We start from the raw sequence: 23,201 nt of genomic DNA, 5'->3' as shown, positions 1-23,201 counted from the left end.
CACAATATACATACAAATAAAACAGAAGCCTAATCTTTAGCACTTTTTAATAAGGCGTTGTTTGTTGTAACAATGGCTGACTAATAACAACAGATTTTCGGTCGCCAGGTTGTGAATAATTCCTCTCTCTGACGCTGGATCATCCGGACCCACATCCATTTAACTACGTCACTTTTATTTATTTATTTATTTATTTATTTAAAATTAAAGCATAAAACAGAGCAAACACTGTTGTTATTAAGGGGTTATGTCTGAATTTTTAAACAGCTGTTTAAAATTAAACAGATTGAATGTGACATTGGTTGACTGCGTGATGTGCTCTTAATGTTATAAAACATAAGTGAATACAATGACAAACCACATCACATTAAACAAAAAATTGAATTTCAATTGAATTTCAAGCCCTTCACTTGATTTAGGATTCAATTAAGTGATGGGTGATTGTTGCTTGAGTGAAAGAGGACAGAGAAACATGTTTTTCATCACAAGGCTTCACGGCCATCTTGTGGCAAATAAGTGGTACTGCACGATGTGTGAATTTTTGAGTTCGGCACAGTGATAATCAACCTTTCTAAATTAAGAGGCAGCATACAATGAACGGTTTCAGTGTTTTAATGCGAACATAAAAAGGCTTGTTTGTAAAGGACATGTGAGCAAATCTAGAAACAAGATTTCCTCCATGACTCTAATGCCACATGTGTATAAAACAAACTTAAATAGTCAATAAAAACAGAAGCAATACATCATACATTTCTTTAAAATGAAGAGATCATGTCAGATTAAATTGCTCATATTTGTACAGCAGTTGAGCAGGCAGACAACAAAGTTTGTTCAAATAGACGAGCACCAGACAGATTGCATTCAAAGTGACAAAAAACTGCCACCAAATAGTAATATGTGTGTGCAACCAATGGAAACTTCATAATTGAATTCTGAACACTAAGATGTTAAATTCCTCCAATTTTCAGAGCGTTGCCTTTTCCAACAAACTGAAGCAATACTGTTCTTTTCTTTGTTCAATGCAAAAAAAACAATGTTATTTATATCTTGGTTGCAAACTGATAAACGTGTGCAGATAAAAAAATAATACATTATAGAGTTCATCCACGAGCACCACCAGTAATAGAGGAATAATGTGAGAATGATATATATGTCATAAAGTTTGCATAAGAATATAGGAAAAAGACATCAATCTGTAACCGATCATAGTTTCAGTGAATTGACCTCGATGATCTGCTGCAGGATGTTGTCTACGTCGGTGGTCTCCATGCTGATGCCGGTCAGGTCCAGTTGGGGAAGGAGGGCCGTGAGAAGCACCACCACGTTGCTGCGGATGCCATGCAGACTCTCCTGTGACAGTCTGATTGGAGAACAGCTTGTTACTAAAGTGATTAAACATTTTAGTCACACAGCTGAAACTCTGTCTCGCGGAAATCCCGGGTAATCTCACATCAACAAAAATGGGAACGTCTAAATAAGTACAAAAAGGGCATGTTTTTTAGAGGGAGAGCAGAAGAAAGCAGGAGAATATTGGTATAGATAATGTTCACACTGAGATGGTTTGGAAGACTTTCCACTGTAGGTACAGAGACAGATGTTGATATCTGAACGGCAGCTGCTTGTCATGTGTCACGTCTGTCTGGAATACACACCTGCTGTTTTCACAGGCCTCGCTGTCACTGGCTCTCATCCCGCCCTGAGTTTCGGTCTTCTCCTTCCTGGGTCTGTTCTGCTCAGGCTGCTCCTTTGGCCCACATACAGCCTTCTGACCCTGGAGCACCACCGCCTGAAGCCCTGGAGCCTTGGCCAGGCTGCTGGATGAAGTAGAGCTCTGATGCAGACGAAGGGCAGAAAAGGTTTGCTGTTAGAAGTCTGAGCAAAATAAAGCATTTTATGTCACTTCTTCATCAAATCACACGTCGTACAAGTTCTGTCAGGACACTGACCCTTACACAGCTCATAATGGAGATAATCAAGTATCTAAAACTGAGTTAAGCACTGATTTCATCTCTCCAAACAGAACATGCTGACCTCTGTTAGAGTCAGCTTTTCCACATTTACATTTATACAAACATACAGCAGCATGACACCACTGATTTTTCACTGAATCTGTATTACTTGGGCTGTATTTTAACAGCTAAATTCAGTCTAATTTTCCTTAAAGTGAAGTGATGCGAGCATGATGATGCCATTTCCAGTTTTTATGCAAATTTTATGTAAAATATTAATTTCCTTCAGGGTTAGTAACAATTTGAATGAAAACTGACTCACACAATATCATGTCCTTGACATTATTACAATGCATCAACTAAAAGATAGAACAGGGAGTACAAAGCAACATATGTGTGACTAAACTGCCTCAAAGACAATAAATGAGATTTCCTTTACGATTTCCACGCAGCTTTCTATTTTGTCACTATCATAATGAACCTAAAATATTGTGTATAAACTCTGCTGACCTCAGCCACGTCCGTCTGACTTCCCACCTCTCTGCTGGTTGCGGATGCTGCTGGCGTCACCGGCTCTCCTTCTGGCTTTTTAGCGCTGGTGTCAGCAGTCGTCATCGTGCCTTGAGTTGTCTTCGTGACTTCCAGACCTAGAAGCTTCCGTAGCCTCTGGGCCTCTTTCTCCAATGCCGCCAGCTTCTGCACATTAGCTTCCCGGTCACCCCCGTCTGGAGAGAGCTGTCTGCTCCGGAGTGGAGCTGTTCGACTCAGCGGAGGCACCATCACAGTCTGGGTGGAGGGGAGTGAGTGTGTAAAGGTGAGGTTGGTGAGGATCCGCTGTGCCGTGTCACCTAGTTTCTCTACTGGACTCCCGCTGTCCTTCTCTGACAACAGTGTCTCGGATGTGTTTGTCTGCTTCTCAAGATTTGTCTCTTCTGCCATATTTTCTGGCTGTTGTTCTTTCCGAAGACACGCCTTCTTGCTCTCAGAGTAAATTAAAGATTCTGATTTCCTTTTGTGGCTGCGGAGAACAAAAGGCTCAATCAGTTTGTTTGAAGACCAGAAATGTGTGAAAAAAATGGAATCAGTAACTGTATAGTTGGAAAAACAACATTTTTTTTCTGTACTGTGTTTACAAGAATTAACAGCATGTTCATCATAGAGCTCTAATCAGCCAGCCTATCACCTGCCACACTGTCTCCATACTGGACCACCCTGTGGTTATTTGTAACATACTCCACCTTAATGCATCTGTGCTCTCCTCCTCTCCTCCCAACGACTCCACGTCTGTGTCTTTCTTTTCGTCTTTCTCGTCATCTTCGAGCTTGTGATCATTTGTGTCATCTTCCACATGCGCTTGTGTCTCGTCTCCTCCAGCAAGCTTCTGTTGTGTGTGAGTGGCTTCAGCTGTGATCGTAGTTTGTGTCTTTGCATCGTCGGTTGTTTGTGTGTCTGTGTGACAATTTGCCAGGTTGTCTGTGCTTGTCTCATCTGGTTTTAGTGTGTTTTCTTCTGCTGTTCTCATGTGATGAGTCGTGTGTGTGGACTGGAAGGTTTGCTGGACCGGCTCTGACAAACAACGCGAGATGATTTGATGTTTAGGCACTTTGTCCTGGAATGGATACACCTGCAACACACACGAGCACACTCACAATATTCATGGTGTATCAAGACGTGGTGCAGCAAAACTGTACTTTTATCAAAAGGAAAATTGCCTTAAGTGTCAAACTTTCACAAACCTCCAATGATTTTTCCCGTTTTCTGATTTTGGGTTGTTCTCTGCAGGAAAAAAACAAACAAAACAGATTTAAGAGGTGAGAGGGGCAGATACTCCAAGAGGTTTATCTCTGAGTAAGAAAATGTTTCGGCAGCTTGCCTTGAGAAACGTCAACGTTCATCTCTTTGATTATTCTGAGGCAAAAGAACATCATTTATTTTTAAGATTTTACTACAAAGTGTTGGCTGAAGTGATTGTGAAATGAAGAATGGGAGATTAAAGGACCACTGTGTAGGATCTAGTGGCATCTAGTGGTGAGGCTGCAGACTACAACCAACTGAATATCCCTCACCTCACGTGTTCTGCTAGCCAATCAAACTTTGTACGGAGTTATATTATATAGTGCCTCTTGAACGTGCAATGGGACATCTGGGGCACAGAAAATATATATTTTTCACAAGCAAATAAATATAGAAGTCATTATCATGCAAATGATGAATTACTGTAGTTTGAGCAAACAAAAATCTATTCTGAGTAAAAATAGTAGGTAGGCACACTGCAGCCACACATACTGTATGTAGTTCATACAATTCTAGTTACATTTGAATATTTCAAAAATAACACGCAGCTTGTTAGTTACTATGTACTTTATTAACTTGCAGCCTGACTAACTTCCAACTCATAAGCAGCAGCTATATAAGCTGTTAGCTATTTGCTAATTTTATTTTAGATGTTTTAAAATGTTTTTGGTTTAAGTGACAAACAAAAAGTAAATATTTAAATCCCTTTGCATTTATGAATATCATGTCACCATGTTTTGAACATTGGACTGACATGTAATTTCAGTTCCTCTGTGTCGATCATTATCAGGCAGCATACAGCAAAACTAGGCTTTTCTCTACCTTAACACAGTCACGTGGACAACCACCGGAAATAAGAGCATGAAACTGACAGATGGAAACCACAGAACGTCATGTGAGCCCACAGACACACACACAGGCATGCAGGAAGAGTAGTGTGAAAAGAGTAGTGTGAAACCTATATCCAATTACAAGTTCACACACACACACACACACACACACACACACACACACACACACACACACACACACACACACACACACACACACACACACACACACAACACAGATAGAGTTTGAGAGGTCAAGAAAAATGGGAATTTACTGCTTCTTGTGGTTCTTCTGGTAGCTCGCTGTTAATAGCTCCTCACTGTCTTCCGCTTCCTCTGGGGAGGAGCAGCTTCTGAAAGACAAAGATCTGGTGGCTTAGCTACTCAAGTACTGCTAAAGTTAGGCCCAGGGCCACACACACACACACACACACACACACACACACACACACACACACACACACACACACACACACACACACAGTAACCTCTGTTGGTTAAAGCACAGATGTCTTCAGTCTTATGTGACAGATTCAAGCAGTCCAATTTTGCACCTTGCAAATGAATCAGACCTATAAGCATGCCATCATTTTAGCATTTAAAGCTCATTATATCCCCAGCTGAACTCAACTGGAGTTACCCCTAAGTCTTGGGGGTAACCAAACATGTGACAACTAAAAATGTCACTCCAGGGGGACAAATTAAAAAAAGGAATGGCTAAAAATTGATGCGACAGAAGCTGAGATATTCAGACTTTTAGGTCGTTTTCACACCTGACCAAGCGGACTCGGTTCAATTGGGGAGCTGAAAGTCGCAACACTGTTGCATTTATCACTTGTTTTGCTTCTGCTTTCACACTGTGATTTCTAAAGCACATCGAACTTTCTGAGCAGCATCACGTGGTTGAAAGGGGCGCTAGTCTATTGACAAAGTAGGAGGGGAAATCCCTCCCTCCCGGCCCGGAAAAACAACAGTGAATGCAACCGTTCCTATAATGCTATCGTAGCTTGTCAGGGATTGATTCCGTTATTTTTCTAACTTTGACGATCTAACGTGACAACGTATGAGCTCAGAGTTTAAGGACTGTGACTGTTGGCAGTTGTGATTTGATTTTGTTTAAATATGGCAAATTGTAAATTTATGGGTTATTGTTGTTCAGGTGATTGAGCTAAGCTAGCTAGCAACTGCTAATGTCAGCGGTCACTTGTTGCCATAGCAACAGTGAACATTCACGTAGGGACTAATGAGCTGTAAATAGAGATACAGAATCAAGCTATATTATAAATACAGATGAGATACGTTGTATTTTAGCACAGAATACATGATTTTAGTAAACCTATAACTGTGTATGCACTGCGTACAGCGTCACTATATACATTTGGTCCTGTGTTTGGTCCAGTGAGCTTTCACACTGTATACGAATTGAACCAGGTTTCACTTGCAAGCAAACCAAGACCCATGTTTTCAGGCAGACCAGAGTTCGCTTGTTTGGTCTGCACAAGCTTTCACACCTGCCCAAACGAAGCGGACTATCCGAGGAAACGAACTCTGGTCCGTTTAAAGCAGACCAAACAGCTCTGGTGTGAAAGCGACCTTAGTTTCTGGGTTAAGATCCAAACATACTCCATTTTCCATAAGCAGTCATTAGAAAGACACACCTGTATCGTGGATTGGGGTTCTGGCTGCAGTTCCAGCTTTCAGGAATCGTGCTGTAATGATTGGCAGGGATACTTCGCCACTTCAGGCACTCCTCACACTGTAACCACACGGGAGCTCTGTAGATACAGACAGATGTGAGAGCGTCACTGAGCAGGAGGCCATTCACCAAAAAGGACTAATGTTAGATATATATTTTCAAATGATCTCAGTGGGTTTACGTTTGAGTACAAAACTACATACAGATAAAAATATTTTCTGTATATTCTCTAGTTCAGTACACCATTTAAATGAAGCTCTCTGCTGCCTCGACATGTTTACTCATCTTTGTAAGGGTCAAGAGCCGCTCTAGAAGCAGCGTCCCAATTCTCTGGTTTCAAGCTTTGGGAAAAAAATGCCTATTTTCACTTTCAGTTGGATTGACAAGTTCCTGCATGAGGGGGCTATCAGCTGACCTGCATCTTCCTGAATATTCACAGTCATTATTCAGAAAAGGCCTAGAGAACATGGACTTGTTAATCGCTAATAATAATAAATTAAAATTTAAGCAATGTTCACGTATTTTGGATCCATGTTATGAAGACACACTCACTTATCATCTTCATGCTCGTATTCATTTTCACCTCTGTCTAGAGCCTGAAACTCTCGCTCTCTGGCCCTCTTCGCTGTCACCTCTTTCCAGTAGTCGTTGAGTTTTAGGCCCAGAGCACCAAGGGTGAGTCTTGGGGGAAGAAAGAGGAGAAAGAGAGTGAATTTCTTTCACTGTTTTTCCAAACATCATCAACACAACAGGACAGGGAAGAGTATGTTGGATGAGACATGTATGGAAAGATAAAAGTAAATCCTGTATAACCTGTATTCTTTGGTGTATTCAAAGTCTTGCTTGTTGTGAGCAGGTTTGAGAAAGTTACACTCGATGATGCCGATGACCCCGACTCCTGCCCTTTGACCTGAAGTCTGTCGAACATTAGTAAGCAAGATTTAATCAGTGACAGATATCCATTACTTTTATATTTGGAGGAGAGCACTGCGCTTCTCATGCATTAAGCCACACAGTAAAAAAAATGCTTTTCCTCTACCTTCAGCTGGCAGCCCACTTTTTCATAGGCTTTAATGAGCCGGTTCTTGTGGTACATCATGATGCCATAGTGGTCTTTGTTTTTCGGGTCCAGCCCAAAGGTCACCTTCACCTTCTCTTTCTGACAGACACCAGTTAAGGTTACCAGCACTGGACATTAGTACATCGATGCAAGTAAATGATAAAATAAATTTCACTTCACTGTAAGTTTTTCACTGTAACCGCATGAAATTGAACCATATGGGAAATGTTTGAGACTGCAAATTCTTACAAGAATTAGCTTCATGCAGGCAAGCAACAGCTGACAAGCAATGGAGACACTAAGTGAAGAACTGGATCAGCCCTGATGCTGTTAATAAAATGTCTGTGTGTTGTTGAAAAGTCTTCAACACGAGCGCCGATACGTCAGTTTGTCATGACAATACCTTTTTTTGTTGATGTGAATGAAGTTCCCAAATATCATGGATATAAAATACAGCATCATTCTGCATTTGGATGCCTTTCATCTTGCCTCAGGTTTATTTTAGTGGATTTGGTATTAATACTTTTGATGGATGCTGTTTTGTTTTGTGGTGCGTTTACATGGTGTACAAAAGAGTCATGTAAATGCCTCACTTAGGCTCAATCAATAAAGGTTAGTCACATTCAAAAGGCTCACATATTCACCATTAACTAGTTCCTTTTTAGCATGCATATTAATAGCTTATTGGCAGTTTATTAGTTGTTATAAAGCACTAGGTTTAGGGTTAATTTATTAATAATGTAATTAACGTACAACAACTTTTTCTTTCTATCAAAAAGCAGTAATTAGGAGGTTATTGAGGGAAAACTTTTGCAGAATATGGTCATGCAGAATAAGGCATTAATAAGTGATTTATAATGACTCATAAAGCGCCAACATGCTACTAATATGCATTTTATCAGGCACCTAGTTAATGGTGAATATTTGCACCCTCATATAACGTATTCCTAAAACTTTCAGTCTTGTATTGTGTAACATGTTTGGTCATGTCAAACCAAAGCTGTGAAAACAAGCTGCTTGCTTCCCTTCTCAAATGTCTGTTCGTTACTGTATTTTTTCTTTCTCAGATCCCAAAAAGTCACTCAAGTTCCACTTCCTGTCTGCATCTGAGCACGTGCACAAGAACAGACGATGACCATTCACACAAATGAGCAAACATACATATAGTGTAAGGATACACTGAAGTGGGGTTTGTACACGTCATGCTCAATGTGTGTCAGCCTCTTCGACATCAGTTTCGCTATGTTCTTCTTCCCCCGCAGAATAATCTGTGTCCTGGGCTTCAGGTACAAGATACTGAGGTAGGCCTGAGGCGAACAGAGGAACAAAGAGTGTAAAAAGTGAGAGATGGGATTTAAAAAAGCACAGAAAATATTTGAACCTGGCTTTTAAATGAAACTGGGGCAGTATTACCGTAAAACCACAAGCTGCATGTCGGGTGGGACTCTGGTTTGCAGTGCTGGGCAAGTTACTTGGAAAGTGTGGTGAGCTAAGCTACCTGTTACTTAAATTAAATGAAGCTTCACCACACCGAATTCAGCAAGCCGAGCAACAGCAACATGGCAAAACTAGTAAACTACATTGAAGATATTTTTTTTCTTTACATTGACCCAACTTCACTCCGAGTCAGTGCTTCCTCAGCGATCAACCAAACTGTCAGTGAAACGGGTACAAAAAAACATGTGCTCCACATTATAACAAAAAGCAGCTGTCACGAATGTATGTGCATCTATGTTTGTACGTGTGTGTGCATGTGCACCTGTGCTTGCATGGGTATGTTCAGTTTAGACTCAGTTGCACTTGCAGCAGAGAGCTACATTTGAGATTCAGAAATGTTTGGGAAACTATGTGGATGCTACTTTAGCTAAGAGCTAAGCTACTGAAAAACTGTTTGATTCAGAAAATGGCAACGCTACAAGAACGATACTTAGAAATGGAGTTAAACTTGTAATGCCGGTCCTTGTAGTGCCGTTACTGGCCAGCATTTCTGGTTTATGCTTGAAACTGGCACACACACAGCTACACTCAGCCGCACACACACATTGGGACTTACATTTGCTATGTACTGTTGGGGCGTCACCAAACCTTAACCACAACCACGACATCTATTCACCCTGAATTCTATTTTAACCTTCATCCCAACCATTAACCAGAAAAACATGCAGAACGGTGTTCAAGTGTCCAAACAAGCCCAAATTTCAATGAAAAGCATAAAAATCTCGAATTTCTTGAACACTTGTGAAAACACGGCGACACAACGGCATTTTGGACACATAAGGCAGCAAAAATGTGTTTCTGATGAACATTTTCAGCTGCATTTTATGTAAATAAAAATGCTATATTACGTTAACAATGCAAAATGCAAGCTATGAAGAAGTGAGACAACCTCCTGTTGAACAATTTCTACATCTCCATCAGCTGAGGAAGATCATGTGATACAACTGAAAGCTCAAGAAAAGCTACTAAACGGACTTTGTGGTACACGCAGTATTGCTTTGATAACTGCGGTTTTCAAAGAAGGGCTCAGAAAAATGGAAATATAAACATCTATCGCTCCATGACAATAGGACACACTCCATCTGCTGATAAAGGTCCTGTGACATGACTGAAAGCTACTGATACACTGCTGGTGTGATTTGGCTTCACAGCATTGGACGACAGAAATATTCTTTGAGAGCGCAGTAGCATGATAATACCAAAACAGCCCCACAATCATTTACTATAATCACATCCTGCTGTACTAGTGCTGCCGACAGTATCAAAGGTCGGCCTTTCCATTGGACAGATGTGATTTACTGGGTGGAAGTAACAGGGAGGAGGTGCTGTTTTGTCAGTAGACCCAGAGCTAAAGATGTCGATGAGTGTTTTGTAATAGCAGGTTGAGCAGCACCATGAAGAATAAAGAGGGAAATGAATGTTTGCACAGGAGGAATGTCAGGGGAGAAGGAACACACAGCGGCATCCTCTCTGAGTGATTGGAATTTCAGAAACTCCATCACTATTAAAAAGGCTCCATTGTTTGATCTGTTTATAGGGACATACTTTTTCTCCACTCACCCTGAGACTGTAGTGCATGTCTGGGATGTTCTCCTCAGCTCTCAGAGCGCCACTGCTCTTCAGACCCTTCTTCAGCTCCTCAATCTGAATCGAGGGCAAGCGGAAGTCATACACATCGGTCTCAAAGTCGATCTCCGGCTTGCCATCTTTGGTCCTAAAGGATAGTGTCAAAGGAGCCATTGTATCACTGAGGGACAGGAATGGCAGATTTCTTTCAGTTTTAAAGCTGTGCAAATGGGTTTTGAATAGGTTTTGCCGTACTTAGTATAGGACGATAATGATCGTAGTGATGCCAGCATGGAAGTGAAACCGAAGGAAGTGTGAGAAACACCTGAACTGTTTCTCTTAGCAGAAATTAGACTCTAGAGATCGTTGCTTGAGAAAACCAGGAGGAAAAGAGACGTCACATCTTTCAATCTAAACGTTCTCTGCTCTTCATTCGATGATGATACGAGGGCATGTTTTTGAATGTGCATTGTTTTGCATGGATTTGTCTAAAAGCATGCTTAAACAAACATGCTACGTGTGTGCTCATCTTCATTTGCCTCTCTGTTTGAGTCAGTGTTTGCATACTCACCAGTCTCCCATTAGACCAACCCTCAATACATGTAGCTACAAACTGACACCTAAAATGTTTCTATGAACTCAAGTTCAATGAATAGTTATTTAGGGAAATTTAGGGAAATATGCAGATAAAGCATAAAACACCTATAAAGCTCACTAAATTACGTACTTTATTTTGGTTGTTTCCTCCAACAAAAAGTGTAAAAATGCTCATTTGTGAGATAAAACATGTTCGCAAATGAGCTTTAAAAGTCCTGGGAGCTTTTTTTAACCTGTGGACAGAGCCAGGCCAGCTTCTTTCAGTCTTTATGTCAAGCTAACAGTCTCTTGGTGGTAATTCATCTTTAATGGACATATATGACAGACGTATTAGTCTTAACATCTAGCAAGAAAGCTGATGGCTGATGGCTGATGGATTTTTTACAGAATTTAGAATTACTAAACTAAATTCAGCATTACAAAATCTATGATTCTGACCTGCGGATGTTCCAGATCACTATCTTGGTGCCTTTTTTGGAGAGAATGGAGTCAAAGTGTGCATGAATCTGCTCCAGAGAGGAGATGAGGGAGTTCTGGAGGATGGCTGCCAGGCTGGCCTCCGAGTCCTCAGTCATCACCAGAGACTGTACTGCTGAGTTAAGGTCAGGACGTTACGGAGCTTGCAAGGTGACAAACATAACAGTTTTATGGCTTTATACTCATTTACTGTTTCAATGCTCTTCAGTTCAATCTATTCGTATTTAAGTCAGTCACAAACATCTTGTGAGCAATTATGCTGATGCTGAACAGCAAACACACACCACATACACGCACATCTCTAGATTTTTTCCTTCCCACACCCTGTTGTTCATGAAGGATATTAGTTTGTTGGTTGAAGGGGACAATGGGGACAATGACAGCCTGGGCCTTGATGTTTTCCAGGTAGGTCTGAGAGAGCATTCCCACAGTCTGGCAGCCGCCGTTCTTGGTGAAGATGAGCGCATCACGGCCCAGACGCATGGAGCCAGACTTGAAACCGTTCCCGTACACGCCGATGGCGTTCTGGCTGGCCTTTCCTGAACCCTTCTCTGTAAAACCAAAGCTGGACATAACGGTAAAGGGGAGAGTGAGTAAATAAGGATGTGTATTTGTGTGCATGTTAGAAATATAGCTAATAATCATTTCATTCTAGCATAATAGCACTACAGCATCGTTTAGACTATCAAATGTCAGAGAAAGTGAAATTTTCCAGAGCCAAAGAGGCCTTCATATTGCTGCTGGGCTACTCTTTGCATAGGATATGCATATGTGTGTCCTACCTGAGCATCTTGTGCAGTTTGTTGGGGGTCATGCCGTTGCCATTGTCAGTGAAAGTTAGACAGAGGTGACCAGCTTCTTCAACTACATCTATCCAGAACTGTTTAGCGGAGACACCAGGATCTGATGCATTGTCTAGGACACAAGGCAAAGAAATCATTTGACAGGGAAAGGCCTGATGATTCATATTGATTCAGTGTTTCTGCAGGTCCACAAGAGGAGGACATGCATCGAGGCATTCAAGCAGGAATCAGCATTTTGAAAACTGTGATGACAGTTATTCTCAGATGTAAGATAAACTTACAGTAGAAGTCTTTCCAAGAAAAACATATGGTTTGCAAACTGAACTTGTAGAGTGTGTTTGACTATGATTTTATCACCTCAAAGTAACTACTGAGATCTGTAAATGATTAGCTGAGTGTTGAGCCAAACCATCAAAACACATGAGGCAATCCCTCATTACACAGCAACAATTAGTTTAGTAGACAAAGTTCAGCTATAGAAAGACATTTCTGACTACACAAAGGTCTAATTAGCATGAATTAGATTTAAAAGTTGAGTAAAACCTATCATGTATGAAGGTTTGAATGGAGTTTCTGGCTGAGTGTATGACTGAGCAGATAAAAGCTGAAAGAGTATGAATAGTTGGAAAAGTGGGAGAGGGATGAGGGACGTAAAGTGTAAGCTGGGAGCTAAGCGGCATTGCTGGCTTTAATTTGTATGAAGGAACAGCTGAAGGAGTAGAGTTAGAAAATGGGAAAGGAGTATAATCACCATGAATGGCACTGAAAAGTTGAATAAATCTCCTAAGGTATGAAAGATGTAGAATTATCATTATCACACACATTACCAGGTGTGAATTGAGTTTTTAGCTCAGGTGCACCTCTCATACTCCTGCTTCTACCTCAGTATCTTCCTCAGTACACTACAAATGCTTATTCCTGCAGGGATAGTAAAAGAATGAAGAGTGCTGCTCTTTTTTGTCCAATGCTGTATGTGCAAGGACAAAATATTCAAAACATCTGATAAACACAGCCGCTACGACATGAAAAGCTACAGTGTTTACATGTATATAGTGTGTAGAGTAACTCTATTACTGCTTCAACATCTCATTTTGTTTTGCCGCCGCTGTAACCTTTACTTCCCCTACTTGACACCAATATGGTTCACCTTATTGCTTATCTCATACCTTACAACTCTCCCACACTTTCAACAAACCACAGCAAACACCAGCAGGTAAAGCAGTGACATGACACACAAGACCACATCAGCATTTCTGCAGTACACTCCCACTGCTTCACCTGCTGAAGCTCAGCAGCCAACAGACTGTGGGCACGTCTGCACCAATGAGAGCGCACACAGTGGAGGAATGGCAGTGTTGACAGCCCACAAACGGGCGCTTTGTATCACGTGGACGAACAAAACATGGAATAATTCGTGTTATTCTGGTCCCGACTATATGTCCTTATATGACAAAGAGCTATTGTTATTTTAAACTGATTACAGTGTCAAAGTGTTTACAAGCTCTTTTAGGGTTATCTTTACCATTTGTACGCGATAGCTGACAACGTAAAGTGCAATAAACTCGCTTATCTTTGCTGTTTAACAACATTTTTTACTGCCTTTGCACCCTCAAATACAGTCAATGCGCATTATGTGAAGCGCGCAGCAGTAATGAAATAGCCGAGAGTGAGAAAGAGGTCGGTCCATTTTAGCGCCGACACAAACGCCTGCTGAACACGCAGTCCACTTCGAGCGCGACAGCGGAAGAGCGCATGAAACGACACCATGAAAAGTGGCGAGAAGTGGCGCAGGTGAACCGCGGCGGCAGGTGCGCCGCGCCCCGCCGAGCTTCAGCGCGAACCTGCGTCCTACCTATCAACTCAGCCACCGCGCTGAAGGGCCAGGTGTGACTTGTAGAGTTGCTGTTCAGGAAGGAAGGACTCATCTTGAAGAGAGAGAAAAAGAGAAGCATCAGTTGTTATTAAGTTGCAGCGACAATCATGTTGCAAGTCAGTGTAACACAGAACGAACACCCTGCTGAGATGCGACAAAGCGTGAGATACGTACGGAACTCAGACGAATCCCGTGTTCGCTTAACCTCGCCATGTTCCGCGACTGCTTATTTTGCCTGCTGTGGTGTCTGTCCTCAGCGCAAAGGCACGCAACGAGACATAAGCACTGGGCGTAGCGTCCTCTGAGCGAAAGGAAGTCAAGTGAGAGATGAAAGAAGAATTCACAGCTCACTGGAACGCAGTAAAAAAGACGATTCAAGCCCCCCCACCCCCCCCAGCTTTTTATATTTCAATCTGAGGAAGTCGTTTCTCTTAATAACCTATCATGACATTGCCCGTGATTGATATAGTTTTCAAACACTCTTACTTTTCATATAGTCTTATCAGTATTCATCTGGAAGCCCTGCATGATAAGACAGGTGCCTTTATTCTGTTGTCAGTCTATCTGCCTGGAAAACCTTGATAAGGTGTGAAACTGATGAGAAGATGAATTTAAAGCAGTGGCTTTTTTCATTGTGGTGGCCCATGTTGGACACTGTCTTATGCAGGGGTGGCATGACGTATGTGCATTTCTCATATCGACTTTGGTTACTAACATTACAGCAGCTTACTGTTTCTTACATTCTTTTTTCCCCCACATTACACTCATCTGGCTGATGCTTAAATCCAACAAGTGCATTCAAAAGATTTAAAAGATACATAGTCCACTAGTCCAGCATACAAACATGAAATAAAGCTTCTACACTTTATTCTTTGAGTCCTCAAAAAGAAACTACCTCCAAAAGTGGGCTACATGCAAAAGAAACCAATGCATGTTCAAAAATACTTGCAGGCACTTGGTTGGATCTAAGGTCCCACCTCTCACTGGACAGATATCCAATCATACTTTTGATAATAAGGTGGCCAATGAGATTTCAGGTGTGGCCAGCACAACCCCGCAAAGAAAGAGTAGTTGTGGGAAAAAGAGTAAATGGAGGCACAAATTAACACAATCTGCTGTCAAAAGAAACAGTCACCACCACTGAGCATGCCTCAAGCTGAAAACCAGACTTTCAGCTGAGCTGTGACATAGTTCCCATCCATGAGGAGGTTATTATGTAAGCAAGTACACTAAGATACTTCAGAGAGTTTCCACCATGCAGTCATCAGAAACCTCTGGTGGATTAACAGTTAGACTACATGCAGTGGTGGAATATAATTAAATACATTTACTCAAGTTTTCACTTCTATCTTGGAAGCAAATATTGTACTCCACTACATTTATTTGCTAACTTTGTTTAGTAGTTACTTTGCAGATTCAGATGAATGATACAGAATAAGTATCAGCTAAGAAATTGATGTATTAGCACTGATTAAGCGCCCACCTGTATCTGAAGTCATTAAAATGAGCACCACCTTTACCAGCTGCAACATTAATATGAAGAACACATTAATGCATCAGTCATTATAATCCAGCATTGTTGTATACATTATTCTGAAATGAGATATTCTGCACTTTTACTTTTGCCACTTTACATTTTGATGGTAATACTTTTGTACTTTTACTTTATTAAGATATTAACAGTATTCTTACACTGTGGTACTGCTACTTTTCCTCTACCGATACTATCATATGTCTGAATCATTACTGGAAAGCTGCACAGACAGGAATCTCTGGGTAATTACGTTCAACGACTTACCTGCATTTTATACTGTGACAGTGTGACAAAAAAATGACCCGCTTGGTAAGTAGTATCAAATTTCAGAATATATTATAAGTCTTCTCATGTTTCAATAACTGTTTCCCCTGAGGGAGGAGCTGCTAATCGTGCTGAGGGCTTTCACACAGCGGGTCGCCTGAGGGCATCTGTACATACGCCAAGTATGAAAGTAAAGAAAAAGGTACAAGAGAAACCAGCAGAGCCAACTGTTTAAACCAGTTTAACTCCTGTCTGCTAACTTTTGATGTTGTTTTGTTTCCCTTGGTGCCCCCCTAGCTTCTGTTTCCTGAACCTCACCGCTGGGACGCACTGATTGGAGGCTCCTTTCAGACCCAAAGGCATCCCCCGCAATGCATCTCAAATACAGCAGATAATCTACATGCATTATATGATGCTTACATTATATTGTACTATAAAATGTGGCACATTATAGCTTTAAATCACATTTTATGTGTTAGTTGTTTTCCTAAAGCCTTATCATTGGAAAGCTCATGTCATAGCTTGGTGGCCCTGCGTTTCAAACGCCTGTCTGTTATAATAAACTGTGTAACTTTAACAGCAGCTGCTCTCACAAGTGGCAATTACAGTACGATGGTAAATGTTAAGCGTAGCAGTGGCACGAGAGGAAACGAGTCAGGTAATGACTGGGTAATGTCATTTATACAGGCATATCTCTCAAAAGTTTGCCAACATTAGCTGACCTTAGCCACCATCAGCAACTGGTCACACTACACCAAGTGTCATGGTACTTCTAAGTGCATCACAGAGGCAACCTCAGCGAGTCCTTTGTAAAGCACTTAGAACATACCTGACCGAGTAAGACTTGCAGTTTTTGAAATAGTTTGAAGAAGAATGTCTGAATTATGGGTTACAGAGGAGATTTATGCAGACAGGCAGACACATTTCATAAGTATATGTGGTTTGTACTCACTGGCATTACGAGTCTGACAAGATTTGAACCTTATGAGTCTGCTGGCAGACGACTGCAGGCTATGGGAATATTACTGCTGGCTAATTCTTATTCTGTTCTTTGTCTCTCCAAATAAACAAAGTTGTGACACCTCTCATCCTCATACATAAATAGGCAATAACAAATTTGATTTTCTGCAGTTACAGTACAGATTATATGTATGTATGTATTGTATATGTGTTTTCTAACTGCTCACTTGACACATGGACATTCCTTCACTTGTAATAAAATGCCGCTGTAACTTGTAGGTTTAACAAACTGCATGTTGCAAGTAAGGAAAGAAGCATCATTTTTTTATTGTTATTATCTTCGTCATTCTTGGTACAATCACTCAGTTCCTTGTTGCATAAAAGAGTCCCCATCGTTGGTCCCCGCTGTTGGATCGTCCCAGTTTTTCTCTCCATCCATTCACTATTGCAAAGTAATCCTCTTCAGAGAATTCCTGCAGGGGTCAGAGGCAGGTATGATGAGCAGTGACCCCCCAGAATAGGAAGGAATTTAGACTTCAGTTGTTTTTGACATCATTGCAATTTTGACTTAATTTTAGCGAGTGTGCATGCTAACCTCAATAAATTCATCCTTGATGGCCTCTGCTCTCTGCAGCTCTGTCTCAATCACCTGGATGAACTGTGCTGTCCGGTCTTCTGCCCGAACATTGCAGAAACCAGCTTCTTCGAGGAACTACAGGAGAGGAGACAGAGGAGGTGAAGCAGAGTGGGAACTGCACCACCAGCTGATGGCCAGTAATGATACATGAGCAACACGTCTGCAAAGAGCACAGTGACACCATCTGTGCATTTATACTTTCTGTACCAGAGACGACTCTGACTCTTTATGTGTTACCCAATATGCATATCTGTTTGCTTCACAAAATCTCCACTCCACCTTTGGCCACTACAAAACAGCAAACTATTAAAATACCTGTCTGGTGTAATTTCACTTGAAAATGAAGCATTTGTACAGCTTTGAGGATAATGGTAAGTTAATTTCAATGACACCCATCTAATGTAGTGTAATTTTTCCCACGCAGACATGTGATGACAGATGTAGAATTTTTTTCTTGACAGATATGTGACGACTTGAGAAGAAAACACTGTAACCAATAGTGGCGGATAGTAGATGATTAGTGACACTGTAGTAGAAATGGAGAAATCATGAAATCATAGAGCACTCTTATCAGCTGCTTTCTGGGACTTCCCCATGACCTTGCAGGTGTCTTGGGAGCTGCTTCTTCTTTGTGTAGTGAACAGTATATAAGACAGAACACAGACCACTGTAGGTCAGAATCCTTCAGACTTGCAGGCTGTACATTTCTGAACAAATCACCCTTTATTGTCGACAGTAAAGTATTTTGCTCCTCGGACTTCTGACTCCTGCAGATCTTTACTGAGTACCTTCAAGAGGATTTTTCCTGAACAATTGGACAGCTGAATTTTTTGGCCCTTTGTGGTTTGTAAATTCGGTTTCAACATTCCACAACACCAAACATATATATTTTTGGTATATCTCGACGTACGGTTCTTGTAACTTATCAGCCACCATACTGACATATCTGTGTTGAGCTAATTCCAGTGGTTATTGTGGCTTGGTTGATATCTTGCCACAGAATTAAAAGCAATTATAATCAGAAGGGTTACCTTTTTATTTTGGCTATAAAATGCATGGACATCAGTTAGTTTACATTTTGGTTGGTTAAGAGGGAGACCAGGCACTGCAGCGTACCAGAGACTCAGCAATAAACTGTGTGCCAGTCCTTTTGTCACACATTGGGAAGGAGGATCAAGCGGCTCCCCATAGTCTTTTCACAAACTGTTCCATACTCTACTGTACGTTTACCTTGCCATACTGTGAGGGTGTATAAAGGATGTAGCCTCTCTGTTTGACGTAGGCTTCAAACACTGGTGTCCAGGGCTTCTCCCCACAGCAGTAGTCACTGATAAGCAACTGGCCACCTGGCTTTAACCATGACTAGACACAAAGATGAAGAAGGAGAATGAATAAAAGCAGAAGTCAGTTAAGTTAGACTGGATAAAATCACATAAGAGAAACTAATTCCCCAGAGAAATAAGTATATGACGCAAAAAATAGTTCCTTGATTTTGTATGTGTTTTGTATTGCAACCTACAAATTCAAAGAGAGATTTAAATCAATGAAATGAAAATTGCAGACTTAATGCTATGTGCTAATGCTAAGTATGAGAAAATGCTCACATGGAAGCGCTTGAAGAGGGCCAATTTGTCATCTATGTGCAGGATTGTGTCTCTGCTGTAGATCACATCGAAGGAAGCTTCAGGGAATATCCTCTTGGTGGCATCAGCCACCTCAAACTGGACCTGAGGTAGAGCACATGTCATGACTGATGTTTTTAAGCCAGTATCTGTGGTGTGAGATTCAATACGAAGAGGGGACATTTAGACATACCGATTGCACCTTCTCAGTGAGCGCTCTCTCCATGGCGATGTCCACCATGTTGTCTGACAGGTCCAGGCCAAGCACATCCACTCCAAAGGTCTGAAATGTTGCAGAATCACCTGCATCATTAGAGTCCTTTAAATCATTAGAAATCCCTCTGTCATCATTATGCTAACTATGCCGAATGGCTCTTACCTTTGCCATGTAGAAGTCTCCTCCACCAATGCCACAGCCAACATCCAGCACCTTCTGTCCTGGCTTCAGGTTCAGCAGGTCCACAAACTCCTGTCACCACAAAAAAGGTTCATTTGTTAATTTCATTAAAATCATAAACTGAAATACTGGACAAGCTGACATCTGTGTGATGTGACGTGATTACAATTCTTGTCGTACCCTTTCCATGAAGCACCTATTGATTGCTTCCAGCCAATTTCTTCTTTATTCTTACCTTGGTGGTGCTGGGCCCGCCTGTGCTGACGTAGCCAGCCCCGAACATCTTCTCGTAGCGCAGGATACCACGGCTGGTGTACTGCTGGTTGTCCAGGAACTGCTGGAAGGTGTCGAAACCGTTCTGGGAGTTGGAGGAGCGAGGAACCTTCTCCAGCATCCAGCAGATCTGATTTGGGTTGTTTTTCATCTAGAAAAGGAGGAGGAAGAGGACATGACAGACAGGATGGAGATGGGTGCGTGGAGCAGAGAGTGTTAACCACACATGCTCTTATCTCCAGAAGCACAGTTATGTCCTTCTGTTTTATACTCAAAGAAGACATAAATGACTCTACCTCAATATAGGCCTGAACTTTCCTTTTCAACACAATGTCAAAACCGAACGTTTGGCCCCCCTGTGACCCCGCCGCTTGTACTGATGACACCATGTGGCTGTATTGTTTGTCGGTGCGGTAGCAGGTGGGGTTGAAGTCCCTCTTGGAGTCACCTTGGCAGAAAGTTACAAGTTAAAACGAATCCTTCTCCGTATCATATTTGTTAAGAGAAAGATATTGGCTGCCGTTGCTGAGCATGTTAAGAGCAGAAACTGAATCTTAACTACAAAACTGCTCTTATTTCAATTCAACGTTTAAATCATTATTAGAATAAAAAAGAGATGTGAAAGTGTCATTGTTGGCGCTGTACCTGACCGGTGGTTGCAGGACTCTCTGAAGAAAAGGAAGCCACCGGGCCGCAGCCAGCCCAGCATCTTCTCTAGGAAGGACTGCAGCTCCTCGTCACTCAGGTACATCAGCAGCCAGTTGGAGAAGATGAAGTCAATGCTGAGGACAACATTGAATGGATACTTTAAAATACAATGTATACTTTTATAGTTTTTTCTTGCACCAGGAACATTAACAGTATTTATTTTACTGTCATCTATCTGTGTTTTTAAGTCACATTATTCAGTATTTTGACCTGATTATGGCACGATATTAGAACTTAAGGGATCACCAAAATATCTGTAACAAATTTCAAATCCAACATCCAACAATTGTTGAGACATTTAAGTAAAAACAGCACTAAAGGAAAAGTGATGGGATCACCAAAATTAGGCTTCATCATCTGCAGACCATCGATGTCTGTATCAAACTGCAGTACGTCCAGTGATGTTTCACTCTGGCTGAAAATTCAAAATACAAAGTGTAAGTAAGCCACAGATATCTTAACACACACCTGTTTTCGGGGACATCCAGCTTTGTGACGTCAGCTTGGATGAAGGTAGCGTTGTTATGATGACCATTGTCCCTCCTGTTCCTCTCCACAAAGCTTTCCATGAAGTCCACCGCCGTCACATGGCTGGCCTTGGTCAGCAAGTGGCTCGTGTAACGACTGTAGAGAGGGAATAATATGTCTTCATTTGGTCAAAAAAACAAAAAAAAACCTGGTGTTAAGTGCAGGCAGAACCTAATTTAAAGTTCTTTTTTTAATGTCCGAACACAATCATGTGATCACCTGACTTTGAAAACTGCCACGCTTCATCAAGCGTAATCCTGAACAACTCTTTCAAAGCACTGCCCGATAAACCAGCCTGGATTCTTTTGTAGAAATGAGGGCTTATTTTCCAGGATTCTCAGATATAGTCTGCTAGAAACAGACTTCGCCTCAGTACTAGACTGTTATGATACAATCCTTTGTGAAACCTCTACATGCCGTCTTTCAGTCTGCTTTACCGTCATAACTGGTGACTACTGCTGTAACAAAACTTTGGCTGGATTTCTGTATTTGTGTTGTTTACAAAGTTTTTCTTAAGAACCTTTCACTTCTTGCATAGAAATCTGGAGCTTATCAGGCTCATGAGTTCTGCTGCAGGCCCCTAAATGTAACAGAGACCTTACAAACCCTGCTCTCACACCCACTACAGACAACCTAAGGCAGCAGTATGCTCACCCGATGCCAGCTCCCAGCTCCAGCACTCTGTATCCAGTCAGGCAGGGCAGCATGGAGAGGATCTCAGGCAGCTCCTGCTGGGTCAGCTCCTTGGCACGAGAGTCCAGCATCATCTCCTCCACTGTGGCGGCCTTGGAGTGCTCCTTCCAAAACTCTGTCATGTTGCTACGAGCTGTGAGGAAAGCAGGTGCCCAGATTAGGTTGGCAAAAAGGCATTGGACTTCTTACTTTCTTGTATGTAATCTTCTTACAGCTTGGTCAAAAAAAAGGGAACGAGCCCACATAGTAACACAATAATAACGATGTATACACAGGAAATACATGAAAGTAATCCTGTTGTGAGCTGAACTGCTGAAGCACAAATGTATTGTCGGCTGATATCTGAAATCACACTAAAATCACATGAAGCTCTATATATCGCAGTGGGATCATGTATATTCTTATGATGAATTATTCAGAGTTGTGTCTTAAATGCAGGCATGGAAGTAGTTTTCTAAATCATATTTCCTCTGGAATATGTGGCAAAGTTCAAGGACCAGCGCCTGTGGGTCCTTGACCCATCTATCAACTAGTACAGAAAATAAAAATCAAATCTGACCTAAAATGTGCAAAACAGACATGTTTTTTTTTTTTTTTAAGAAGTTTGTCTTAAGCTCACTTAGTTTAAAAGTGACATTTTACAGAAATGTATGTCAATGCACAACTTCTTTAAACAAATATTTGGCACACAGATTAACCATTAGTCAAACTGGATTACAGCAAGTAATCTTAAAACAATACATGTGGCACATCCACTGTGTGGATTTCACCCAGAATTCAACAGTTTCACATTACACTTGTTGTCTATCACAGTTTGGGGTATTTTGTATGCTTTCATCAGAAGCGAAGGCAGTATTTCATACTTCAGTGACACAGCAGGTTTTACTTGCTTTGTCAAAAAGCAAACTAGTGCAAAACATGGTAAACCTGAAACCATCAATGACAAATTCTCCGACAATGAAGATTCCAGTCATTTATCAACTTCGCAGAAAAACAAGAAAGCCATTGCTCCGTAATGTGTACAAGCAGATAATGCAATAAGCTTCAGGACATGATGCAATGATGTGCCGGTTAATAATAAAAAAAAGGTGGTGTCTTCTATGACTATAATAAATCCTACAGCAACATTCGATCAAGGACACACACACACACACACACACACACACACACACACACACACACACACACACACACACACACACACATATATATATAAAAAACATTTTTGGCCTCTTAAATTTCCCAAATCTGCTGTCGCCTTACATCCTCACATACTCCATGAATCAGGCTTTGTTAAGCTGCCAGAAGCACAGCAAAGTGGGCACTAACCTCTGATCTCCCAGTAAAAAGATGATATCTGAGGTAAATGAATCCCTTCATAGTCCTCTACCTGACTACACACGCAGCACTGGAATAACTGCAGACTAACATTCACGCAGACTC

At 41.4% G+C, this 23,201-nt stretch overlaps 2 protein-coding genes across 2 annotated transcripts; both read right to left on the bottom strand.

The window, feature by feature from the left end:
* Positions 1–597: 597 nt before the first annotated feature.
* LOC139331190 (MORC family CW-type zinc finger protein 3) lies at positions 598–14,377 on the bottom strand. The gene is made up of 17 exons (XM_070962559.1): positions 14,317–14,377; positions 14,122–14,194; positions 12,249–12,381; positions 11,811–12,031; positions 11,428–11,575; positions 10,387–10,540; positions 8,508–8,636; positions 7,309–7,428; positions 7,083–7,186; positions 6,822–6,950; positions 6,232–6,348; positions 4,849–4,926; positions 3,686–3,725; positions 3,188–3,573; positions 2,460–2,967; positions 1,653–1,831; positions 598–1,360 (listed from the first exon to the last, which is right to left on the bottom strand). Exons 1-17 carry the CDS (start codon positions 14,353–14,355, stop codon positions 1,204–1,206), a joined length of 2,715 nt encoding a protein of 904 aa, XP_070818660.1. The 5' UTR covers positions 14,356–14,377; the 3' UTR covers positions 598–1,203.
* A 2,830-nt stretch (positions 14,378–17,207) lies between these two features.
* On the bottom strand, positions 17,208–21,886 carry pmt (phosphoethanolamine methyltransferase). Its single transcript, XM_070963062.1, has 11 exons — positions 21,720–21,886; positions 21,006–21,161; positions 20,475–20,611; positions 20,126–20,277; positions 19,792–19,980; positions 19,539–19,628; positions 19,353–19,442; positions 19,142–19,264; positions 18,768–18,899; positions 17,496–17,612; positions 17,208–17,373 (listed from the first exon to the last, which is right to left on the bottom strand). Exons 1-11 carry the CDS (start codon positions 21,878–21,880, stop codon positions 17,263–17,265), a joined length of 1,458 nt encoding a protein of 485 aa, XP_070819163.1. The 5' UTR covers positions 21,881–21,886; the 3' UTR covers positions 17,208–17,262.
* Between the last annotated feature and the right edge of the window lie 1,315 nt (positions 21,887–23,201).

The sequence above is a fragment of the Chaetodon trifascialis genome, chromosome 5 (assembly GCF_039877785.1).
Source record: "Chaetodon trifascialis isolate fChaTrf1 chromosome 5, fChaTrf1.hap1, whole genome shotgun sequence".
Taxonomy (NCBI): domain Eukaryota; kingdom Metazoa; phylum Chordata; class Actinopteri; order Chaetodontiformes; family Chaetodontidae; genus Chaetodon; species Chaetodon trifascialis.
This window is presented reverse-complemented; position numbering and strand designations above follow the sequence as displayed.